This window comes from Mobula hypostoma, chromosome 5 (assembly GCF_963921235.1).
Source record: "Mobula hypostoma chromosome 5, sMobHyp1.1, whole genome shotgun sequence".
Taxonomy (NCBI): Eukaryota; Metazoa; Chordata; class Chondrichthyes; order Myliobatiformes; family Myliobatidae; genus Mobula; species Mobula hypostoma.
The window spans coordinates 187,721,276-187,733,668 of NC_086101.1; the positions used below are offsets into that span (position 1 = coordinate 187,721,276).

General features: G+C 45.2%; 1 protein-coding gene across 1 annotated transcript in view; it reads right to left on the reverse strand.

Annotated features, from left to right (window-relative positions):
• Positions 1-5,995: 5,995 nt before the first annotated feature.
• LOC134347220 (hepatocyte growth factor activator) overlaps positions 5,996-12,393 on the reverse strand; it is a 62,347-nt gene continuing 55,949 nt past the window's right edge. The window contains 2 exon segments of the mRNA XM_063049525.1: positions 5,996-7,445; positions 10,500-10,648. Of these exon segments, the coding sequence (XP_062905595.1) occupies positions 7,266-7,445; positions 10,500-10,648 (329 nt within the window). The 3' untranslated portion in view covers positions 5,996-7,265.

A 12,393-nucleotide genomic window follows, 5' to 3' on the forward strand; every position in this document is an offset into this window, starting at 1 on the left:
TACTTAGAGTGAGACCTTTGTCTTTTTCCTCAGTGGCCATTGCGAATGCAGTGTTCTGCTACTGCCAGTTTTTCTGGGTATATTTCCACTGTTTCTGGATCACCGGGATTCTGAAGAAATATCGGATTAATGTCATCCACAAACCCATAAGGAAGAGGCCGGCTGATGTTTACAGGATTTGCTGTGAATGCGGTGCAGCGCATATTGGCCAGACAAGGATACATGGTGGAAATCTGCATCAAGGAGCACAGGAGGTGAATCCATTTGGGTTACCCAGAGAAATCAGCAGTAGTAGAACAGTGCATTCACAATGGCCATAGGATTGACTTCAATGGCACAAAACTACTGTACCACAACAATGGGTTTTGGGGCCACCTGGTGAAGGAAGCCATTGAAATAAAACTAGAGGAAATTTTAACAAAGACAAAGATCTCACTCAAAGTAAGAACTGGAATTCAATTGTAAACAAGGTGGGAGAGCAGAAACCTGATAGGATGAGGACTCGCCAGTCAAGAGGGTCAGACTATGGGGGTATAAATACTATCAGACCAGACATGCCCAGGCATCATCCCTGATGATGATGGCAGAGTTTGTCATTGAAACGTCGATTATAATCTCTCCTGTACCAGTTGGAAGCCCATGAAGAGTATATTCGTCATATACGCCAGGAAAGCACTAGATCCTTTTTCACCTCTTTGTTGTCCTTATCTCTGGAGCCTTGCTCTTTAGCCTCTGCCTGTGTGCAGGTAGGAGAATGACAGACAAGGGATTCAATTTACGAAATGCAGTCCACGGTAGGCATTCCTAATCGTAGTATAGCAGTGGTTGAGTGAATTGGGACCCCTGGTGCTACAACTGATGTGTTGATGATAATTGGGAAAAGATTTCTCCAAACAAGCCTGACTGAAATCCTTGACTGTGATTTGAGAAGTGTCAGGGTAGGCTGTTTCTTGTTTTCTAATCATGGCGTTCAAAGCATTGAGTGCTTGTTTAGCATCTGCTTTTGACGGTAAGTAAACTGCATGAAACAGAGAATGCAACAATTATCAAAGTTGCTGGTGAACGCAGCAGGCCAGGCAGCATCTCTAGGAAGAGGTACAGTCGACGTTTCAGGCCGAGACCAGAATTCCTGTTGTTTGCAAATGCAACAATTCCTCATTTCCCAATAATACTGAAATCTTACCCCTTAGGTCTTCCATCTCACTCTCACAGAGGAAAACTCTCTTGGCAAGTAGAACAATTGGCACTTAATCATCAGATGTTTCAGGTTGGGGAGAAAAGAATGTGATATGACCACTACGTCCCAGCATCACAAAGAGTTTATCATGAAACACAATCCCCCACCTTTTGCCTTCTCTGAATCAGAAGTCCAGCTCATACTGTGTATTGAGAAGCCCTTGGGTCTTACTGACGTATCTGACGTGCCCAGAGTGAGCCACCTCTCCGTGAAACATAGAATGCAGCAATTCCTCATTTACCACTGATACTATGATCTTGCCCATAGGTCCTCAATTTGGAAAATTTATGAGTTTAATTCCTCAGCATTTCAGCCTGGTTTGGAACCCTCCCCTCCCCTACTCCTTCTCTTGCGGTCATAGCAGTGTACCCTCATCCACTTAAAGGTGCCATACTTGCATGCTTGAGAGTTAATTCTGCAGAGTCTTTCAGAAGATCGTGAAATTGCTAGTTCATTAAGACAGTTCAAAGGTACATTGTTTAAAGGGAAAGTACATGCTGCAGATTGCAGTGACAGTAACTCAGAAGAAGTATATATAGAAGTTTTGTAAGCAACCAGCAAAATATCACCGCCATTGATTCATGCCATGTTCAGCATACGCAATTTTTGGAGCAAAGTGCATGACATCCACAAGTTGTCTATACTGGCAAACCCAACTTGGATCATATCTTCATAATGTTTGAACCATGATGCAAAGGCAACTCATGAATCAGCTTTGAACTGGAAATTGGTAATGGATGTAACAACTGGCTCATATGAGTCTGTTTGGTTTTTGACTCCAATTTCGATTAACTTCACCTTCAAACTGAGCCTGCAGCTGTTGAGGGCCAGCAACTTTAAATTCCTTGGTGTGACCATTTTAGAGTACCTCTCCTGGGCACAGCACATAATATTACGAAGAGAGCAAGACAACACTTCTACTGCCTGAGAAGTTTGTTAAGATTTGGAAATGACATCTATGAAAAACTTCTTTTGATGTGTGGTGGAGAGTGTATCGACTGGCTGCATTACAGCCTGGTATGGAAACACCAATGTCCTTGAACAGAAAATCCTACAAAAGTAGTGAATACGACCCAGTCCATCACAGGTAAAGCCCTCCCCTCCATTGAGCACATTTGAAATAGAAAGCTGGCATAGGAAAGCAGCATCCATCATCAGGGACCCTCACCCCCAGCTAGGCCATGCTCTCTTCTCGCTGCTGCCATAACGGAGAAGGTAGAGGAGCCCCAGGACTCACACCACCAGGTTCAGGAACAGTTATCACACCTCAACCATCAGGCTCTTGAACCAGTGGGGATAACTTCACTCACCCCATCACTGAAAGGTTCCCACAATCTATGGACTCACTTTCAAGGCCTTTTCATCTCATGTTCTCGATATTTATTACTTACTTACTATTATAATAATTATTATTATTTCTTTTTCTTTCTTTTTTTCTTCTTGTATTTGCACAGTTTATTGTCTTTTGCACACGGGTTGTCTGTCCTGTTGGGTGCAGTCTTTCATTGACTCTATTATAGCTACTGGAATTATTGAGTATGCCTGCAAGAAAATGAATCTCAGGGTTGAATATAGTGACATATATGTACTTTGATAATAAATTTACTTTGAAATTCGAACTTATACAACTGTAATTTTTCTGCTGAAATTACCACATGGATATGATACAGCACCTTGTCGCCAACATATCATGTTCACTCGTCTATAACCACTGATGAGACCTGAAGTCAGGAGACAGAACAAAGCTGGAACTCAAAGAAACCTTTATTCAGTAAAACCACACAACTACAAAAATCTCAAAACTCAACAGTACCTCCCAAAGCACGACTACTTAAATATTTGAGACATTGATAGGAGCAATGACCAATCAGTGAGTCAGCCTGGGATTGGTTGTCAGCTGACCAATAGGCATTGGTTGTTTTGGCTCGCTGAACCATTACTCTGATGGTTGTCTGTCACATCCAACGATGACAGGAAACCTGTGCGGGAGAGTTTTTAGTCATACTTTATTGATCCCCAGGGAAATTTAAAGTGGAAAAGCATTGCACTGGGGCTGTTCCACTCTCCCAACCTTAGAAGTCCAGGTCCAGTGGCATGAGTAGTTGTCACAATTGGGGCCTTCCTTGGTTGCAGTGGATAATTGTGACTTCTTCTGTGCCTTGTCATGCCCTCCGCTCTCCACGTAGCATTGCAGCACTGCCTTCTTGGCCGTTGCATCTCTAAGATCAATCTAACCCTTCCCTCCTACATAGTTCAAACAAGAGAAAATCTGCAGATGTTGGAAATCCGAGCGACACACACAAGATGCTGGAGGAACTCAGCAGGCCAGGCAGCATCTATTCCTACATAGTTCTCTATTTTTCTATCATCTATGTGTCTATCTACAAATTTTACGAATGCCCTTAATGTATCTGCCTCTAACACCATTCCTGGTAGGGCATCCCACACAACTACCACTCTCTGTATAAAAATAACTTACCTCTGACATCCTCCCTATACTCTCCTCCAATCAATTTAAGATTATTCCCCCTGGAATCTCCCCCCACGGAAGAAGTCTCTAGCTGTATAGTTCATCTATACCTTTTATCATCTCATACACCATTGTCAAGCCTGGGGCAGATTCCTGAAATACCCTGCCCATCAACGTGTGGGTGTACCCCCACTTTGCAGATTGCAGTAGTTCAAAAAGACATTTCACCACTGCCTTCTCAAGACCAACTAGGGATGGGTAATTAAATGCTGGCTCAGCCTTCAAAAGACCACATCCCCAGAATAAATCAAGGAAAACATCCATGAAAGGACTTCTGTCCCTCAGTACATGGTGTGTGGGGAACCTTCTAATCTGCTGCAGCCCATCATCACAAATCACTGTCCACCACTGGCCAATCTGCCCCATCGTTGCACTTACCTCAAGCATAGAGATCATCAAAGATCATCATCAAAGATCCCACCAAAGTTTCAAAGTACATTTATTATCAATGTATGTATACAGAACAGAACTCTGAGATCCGCCCTCCCGCAGGCAGTCATGAATCAAAGAAGCACATGGAACCCGTTCAAAGGAAACATCAAACGTCCAACACATGAACAGCAAAAAGCGGGTGAACAACACACAGAATATTAAACATCAAACAGGGAGTCCGGGGTATTCAGTTAAGTTCAGTTCAGCACCGTGCTGCTAGCCCACCGCAGGCCACAGAGCCCATCTTCACCGAAGTGCCCCAGTTCTCACCAACTGCCCTGATCAAATCACTCAAAAACACCAGTAAAAAAATAACGAGAATCCAGAAACTCATACAACATGAAGCTCAAAGTCCCTCAAGACAAGTCCACAGCCACCAGCCTCACTGATCAACCCTTGCAACGTGGATCCCAAGGCTCCTGCACTTTCCTCCGACAGCAGCCAGTGAAAGGGAGAGGAAGACCTGTCCAATGCAGTCAGATGGCGCTGAACGCCCTCCATCCTTCTCTCTCGTCTTCGTCAACTTCGACCTTGCCCGATACCTCAGTCGGAGAGAAGCAATAGAGTCGATCATGGGCTTACGCCCCATCTCCAGGCGTCAAAGACAGACACTCAGCTCCAAACTTCACCGAATTCCCTCGGAGATAGCAAAGTGCCAGATCGCTCAGTCGGCCCAAAAGCACGCCATCAATGTAAGTTACAGGTTCCAATCGCACGCAGGTTCGTAGTAGAATCATATTTCAAAGCAGAAGGGAAAGAAAAGAAATAAAAGAAGTAGTTTTGTGAATTGCCTGCAGGACGTCACCGTTGCTCGCATTGTTTGATGGCGCCATCTTGAAAATCATCCAGGCCACGCCATCCTCTTACGGATATCACCAGACAGGAGGTGCAGAACCCTGGAGTCCCGCACCACCAGGTTCAAGAACAGCTACTTCCCTTCAACCATTTGTCACAACACTAATCACTACAGTTTTGCAAAACTATGACCACCTTGTACTAAAATGGATTTACTTTTTTTTCTTTCTTGTAAAAATGGTGTCTAGTTTATGTTTAATTGTTGCCTTTGTTGTAAATGCTGCCTCGCACCTACTAGTACATTAAAACAACGAACTTTGTGTTAATAGTCAGAATAGTTCCGATGCTGGACATCCGACATAAGGAAAAGGAAATTTCTGGAAGCACTTGGCAGGTCAGTGGAGCAAGATGCACATTTTGGGTCAACAGCCCTTTGTCACAACTGTGCCTGAGAAAAACATGTTACCTTAAACAAAAGCAGAAAATGGAGACACAAAGAGGCTGCAGATGCTGGAATCGGGAGCAGCAGTCTGCTGGAGGATCTCAGCGGGTTGAGCGGCATCTGTGGACGATGGGAAGGAATTGCCAAAGTTTCAGGTCAAAATACTGGAAAAGTTCAACAGTTCAGTCAGCATCTGTGAAAACGGTAAAACAGAGACAATGTCCTGACCATTTCTGACAACTTTCAAAGGAGACTGAGGCAAGCGAGGCTCCCCCACCCACCTCCCCACTACATTCTAACCAATCTTTACAGGAGCACCATTGAGACTGATCTGACCAGCTGCATCTAGCACGGTCTGATTTGGGAATCACAAGACCCTACAAAGGCTTGTGAAGACTGCCAAGAGGACCTGTCTTTCATCCATCCGTGATTCTTACCAGGAGCACTGCGTGCACAAAGTCCTTAGCATTGTCAATGATTCCCTCCCATCCATCTTTGACCCTCTACTATCTGACAGGAGGTACCATAGCATTAGGACAAGGACTGTTAGGATGGGAAACACCTTCTTCCCCCGGTCGTGAGACTACAGAATTCCCTGCCACCACCCAAGTCTCACCACGTATGAAACAGTAGCATTATACTGTTTACTTTTAACTTGCAATGTAAATGCACCTTATAACTTGTTACTTTATTGGTGATAATATTACTTTACAATGTATGTAGTGTGCGAGTTACACGCACTGTGTTGTGCACCTTGGTCTGGAGGAACATTGTTTCATTTGGCAGTATAGGTGTGTATGGTTAAAATGACAATAAGCTGAACTTGAACTTGAAAGGGTCTTCTACTAGAAACGTTCAAGTTTTCCTTCACCACAGATGCCGCCTGATCTGCTAAGTGCTTTAAGCATTTTCTTTTTCTCCTTCAATACCTGCAGTTTTTTTCTTTGATTTTCAAATTAATTATAAATCACAGAGGCTTTTAATTGCCATTCCCAATATTCTTAGTAACAAACAATACACGAGCATTCCAAGAGAATACATTTTTAATGACACCATAATTTCTTTTTTATAATGCATTTGCAGCCATGAGCTGGACACTAATTTCTTATTTCACAAAAGACCCTGGTCCAAATTGCAACCCTGGTCCAGCCAGAATTAAGATTTAATTTCCCAGTCACGAGAAAATCTGCAGATGATGCAACGCAACACACACACAAAGTGCTGGAAGAACTTAGCAGAACATGCAGCATCTATGGAAAAGAGTAAACAATCGACATTTCGAGGTGAAATTCTTCTTCAGGACTTGATGGCATGAACATCGATTTCCTGAACTTCCGGTAATTCCCCCCTCACCATTCCCCATTCCTGTTTCCATCTCTCACCTTATCTCCTTACCTGCCCATCTCCTCCCCCTTCCCTTTCTTCCATGGTCTCTTGTCCTCTCCTGTCAGATTCCCCCTTCTCCAGCTCTTTGTCTCTCCTACCAATCAACTTCCCAGCTCTTTACTTCACCCCTTCCCCTCTCCGTTTCAACTGTCACCGTTCACCTTGTACTTATTCCTCCCCTCCCCTCACCTTCTTAATCTGACTCTTCCCCTTCCTTTCCAGTCCTGCTGAAGGGTCTCGGCCCAAAACGCCGACTGATTACTCTTTTCTGTAGTTGCTGCCGGGCCTGCTGAGCTCCTCCAGCATTGTGTGTGTGTTGCTTGAACTTCACAGTGTTTGCTCCAAACCTCAGATTTGAAAAATTAAGCAATAAATGTACTTTGAAAGAAGAATATAGTTGAATTCATCATTTGAGCAAAGTGCAGTCTCGGTTGCCCCAGCCTTCAGCCCTTGGTGTACTTCGGCCTGCGTTTGATGATGCTGTAGATCCACTCTACATAATAGGGCACATTCGTGTAGACGCCCGGTTTATTTTCTGCAGCACAGCCCTCTCCCCAGCTGGCAATCCCATACAGATATCCGACGTTGTCTCTGTAGCACACCAGAGGCCCTCCAGAGTCTCCCTGTCCAGTTCACCACAGACAGCAATGAATTAGTACAGATGTCATGTGCATTGTACTTCTAGCCTCTCATTATTGAATTGAATTGACTTTATTTCTTACATCCTTCACATACAATGAGGAGTCAAAATCTTTATATTACGTCTCTGTCTAAATGTGCAATGTGCAATCATAGTAATTTATAATAAATAGAACAGTCAATGTACACTCAAATTAGTGTGAGTTAATCAGTCTGATGGCCTGGTGGAAGAAGCTGTCCTGGAGCCTGTTGATCCTGGCTTTTACACTGTGGTACCGTTTCCCGAATGGTAGCAGCTGGAATAGATTGTGGTTGGGGTGACTTGGGTCCCCAATGAACCTTTGGGCCCTTTTCTCACACCCTTCTTTGTAAATGTCCTGAGTCATGGGAAATTCACAACTACAGATGCACTGGGCTGTCCGCACCACTCTCCGCAGAGTCCTGCGATTAAGGGAAGTACAGTTCCCATACCAGGCAGTGATGCAGCCAGTCAGGATGCTCTTATTTGTGCCCCTGTAGAAAGTTCTTGGGATATGGGGGCCCATACCAAACTTCCTCAACTGTCTGAGGTGAAAGCGGCGCTGTTGTGCCTTATAAAAATTGCTGGTGAACACAGCAGGCCAGGCAGCATCTATAGGAAGAGGTACAGTCGACATTTCGGTCTGAGACCCTTCGTCAGGACTAACTGAAAGAAGAGATAGTAAGAGATTTGAAAGTGGGGGGGAGGGGGAGATCTGAAATGATAAGAGAAGACAGGAGGGGGAGGGATGGAGCCAAGAGCTGGAAAGTTGATTAGCAAAAGGGATATGAGAGGATCATGGGACAGGAGGCCTAGGGAGAAAGAAAGGGGGCGGGAAGCCCAGAGGATGGGCAAGGAGTATAGTGAGAGAGGCAGAAGGAGAAACGCATCTGTTCTCACCCTATCCTCCTGCCACCCCACTAGGAATAGGGTTCCCCTTGTCCTCACCTACCACCCCACCAGCCTCCGGGTCCAACATATAATTCCCCGTAACTTCCGCCACCTCCAACAGGATCCCAGCACTAAGCACATCTTCCGCAGGGATCGCTCCCTATGTGACTCCCTTGTCCATTCGTCCCCCCATCCCTTCCCATTGATCTCCCTCCTGGCACTTATCCTTGTAAGCGGAACAAGTGCTACACATGCCCTTACACTTCCTCCCTCACCACCATTCAGGGCTCCAGACAGTCCTTCCAGGTGAGGTGACACTTCACCTGTGAGTTGGCTGGGGTGATATACTGCGTCCGCTGCTCCCGATGCGGCCTTCTATATATTGGTGAGACCCGACGCAGACTGGGAGACTGTTTCACTGAACACCTACGCTCTGTCCACCAGAGAAAGCAGGATCTCCCAGTGGCCACATATTTTAATTCCACGTCCCATTCCCATTCTGATATGTCTATCCACGGCCTTCTCTACTGTAAAGATGAAGCCACACTCAGGTTGGAGGAACAACACTTTATATTCCATCTGGGTAGCCTCCAACCTGAAGGCATGAACATTGACTTCTCTAACTTCTGTTAATGTCCCACCTCCCCTTCGTACCCCATCTGTTATTTAGTTATTTATTTATTTATTCTTTTTTCTCTCTCTCCTTTTTCTCCCTCTGTCCCTCTCACTATACCCCTTTCCCATCCTCTGGACTTCCCCCCGCCCCCTTTCTTTCTCCCTAGGCCTCCCGTCCCATGATCCTCTCATATCCCTTTTGCCAATCAACTTTCCAGCTCTTGGCTCCATCTCTCCCCCTCCTGTCTTCTCCTATCATTTCGGATCTTCCCCTCCATCTCCCACTTACAAATCTTCTTACTAGCTCTTTTTTCAGTTAGTCCTGACGAAGGGTCTCAGCCCAAAACGTCGACTGTTAGGCTGAGGGTAGCAGACACCAACGGAATCAACAAACTCATTCGTAAGGCCAGTGATGTTGTGGGGATGGAACTGGACTCTCTGACGGTGGTGTCTGAAAAGAGAATGCTGTCCAAGTTGCATGCCATCTTGGACAATGTCTCCCATCCACTACATAATGTACTGGGTGGGCACAGGAGTACATTCAGCCAGAGACTCGTTCCACCGAGATGCAACACAGAGCGTCATAGGAAGTCATTCCTGCCTGTGGCCATCAAACTTTACAACTCCTCCCTTGGAGGGTCAGACACCCTGAGCCAATAGGCTGGTCCTGGACTTATTTCATAATTTACTGGCATAATTTATATATTACTATTTAACTGTTTATGGTTTTATTACTATTTATTATTTATGGTGCAACTGTAACAAAAACCAATTTCCCCTGGGATCAATAAAGTATGACTACTACTACTACACCAGCAATTTTTGTGTGTGTTGCTTGAAATTCCAGCATCCTCGTGTTTACTGTTGTGCCTTTTTCACCACACAGCTGTCAGAGGTAGTGGAAGAGCAAGGTATGTAAGGGACATTTAAGGGAGTACATGGATGATGAAAAAATTGAGGGTTCTGAGGGATTGATCTCAGAGTAGGTTACAGGGTCAGCACATCGTGGGCTGAAGACCGCTAATGCATTGCTGTATGTTCCATCTATCCTTCCCCGACCTATGTAACTCTGGACCCTCCAGTTTGGTAACATAGAGCATGGAACAGCATAGCAAAGCAACAGGCCCTTCGGCCCTCATGAGGTACATGATGCTGAATTAAACTACTGTAAATCTCTTCTGTCTGCACATGATCCACGTTCCTCCATTTTCTGCTTATTCGTGCGTCTAACAGGCTCTTAGAAAGGGTCCCGATGAAGAGTCTCGTCCCAGAACGTTAACTGTTTATTCTTTTCCATAGATGCTGCCTGACCTGCTAAGTTCCTCCAGCATTTTGTGTGCGAGGCTCTTAAAACAGCCGAACTGTATCTGTTTGCACCACTAGACCGTGGCAGCCTGTTCCAGGCACCCTCCACCCTCTGCTTCATCCCATCGACCCCAGACAGTCCAGACAGTCCAGTTTGTTCAATTCCTCCTGGCAGCTAACCTGCCACATTTACGTGCTCCCTCAATACCTGACAGGTGTCAATGCCTTTATCCAGGTTTCCAGCGCAGATCATGTTGGGCGTCACCTTACTGCCGTAGTAGAGGCTGCTGGCACACTGCTGTCGGGAAATGATGGGGATGGACGCCTCCTGCAAAGTCTTGGCATATTCAGAAGCATCTAGAAAAGGGATGTAGTGAACAGAAGGAATCCACAGAGTGGCAGATGCATGGTAAACAGCTAGAGGCCATTTGGCCCGCTGTCTCTCTGCTGGCTATTTGGATGATTAGTCCTGGTGGTTAAAAGAAATCCCTATGTTTTGTCCATAAGCTGATTGTCAGTGGAGCAGCGGTGGTTAAATCAACAAACTTATAAACCCGCGAACCGGGTTAGCAGATATATAGCTTTAGTAGTGTTGGAATTCAGTTTATTATGTGGAATTTTTGGAAAAATAACTCTTCTTTAGCTAATTGGAGGAACACTGGCTGATACACACACAGACACACATGCACATACACTGACAGACCAACGGACACACACAAACAACACATATGTTAACACACATCCGGTACATAGCTTAACAGACACACATACGGACAATACACACACTAGCACAGTACATGTGTTAACACAAAAACAATATATACGTTAACAGATACACATACATCTACACAAACATACATGCACCCTAACATAAACTAACAAACACTAAGCTATACACACACTAAGATTTGGGAGAAGGCAGGAGAATGAGGTTGAGAATGGGCCATGATTGAATGGTGGGGCAGACTCGACGGGCCAGATGGCCTAATTCTGCTCCTATGACGATCTACAAAAGCACAAACACATACACACACAAGCGCACTAACATATGCAAAATAACACACACTAAGATACACTAAGATGCGGGGAGAAGACAGGAGAATGGGGTCGAGATGGAAAGTAAAACAGCCATGTTCAAATGGTAAAGTGGACTTGATGGGCTGAATGGCCTAATTCTGCTCCTATGTCTTATGGGCTATAAAAACACCAACACACACACACACACACACACACACACACAATATACACTCTAACAGATACATGCTGGTAGTACATACAGTACACTACCAATTACCATTTCACTGGCAGGAAATACCTTCCCTCATCTGGTGTGACTCCAGTCTACTAGCAGTAGATTTCACCTACACCCTGACCAGTTCATTCTTCATGGGGCTAAGACATAGAGGTACTTTCCAGAGTAGAGCGTCTCACTAGCCTCTTCCCAGTGGAACAGAGGCCGGTGCACTGGTGACTGACAGCCCACCACCCAGATTCCTCACATTAAAGACAAGGGTGCTCAGGTGCTGATCTGTGATTTTGGTGGGCTTTTCATCCACACTTTTCTCTTCTCTCTCTCTCTCTCTCTCTCTCACACACACACACACACACACACACACACACACATATTAGATTGGCTTTGGCACAGTAGCATTGCGGTTAGTGTAATGCTTTAGAGTGCGAGTGACCCAGGTTCAATTCCTGCTGCCGTTTCTAAGGAGTCTGTGCACTCTCCCATCACCACATGGGTTTCCTCCGGGTGCTACAGTTTCCTCCCACATTCTAAAGACTCATAGATTTGGGGTTAGTAAGTTGTGGGCATGCTACGTTGGCACAGGAACCATGGTGACACTTGCGGTCTGCCCCAGCACATCCACAGACTGTGTTGGTCAGTGAAGCAAATGATGCTTTTCACTGTATGTTTTGGTGTACAGTACTGTATAAAAATCTTAGGTACACATATATAGGCTGCCTAAGACTTGCACAGTACTGTATTGTCATTGTGGAGCGGAGAGAGAGTTTGTAAATGTGGCAGGAGCAAAGGCTGTTGGGAATGGCAAGGGTGGAGCGCTATGGGAGGGGTATGGGACAGGTGGCAGAGAAAG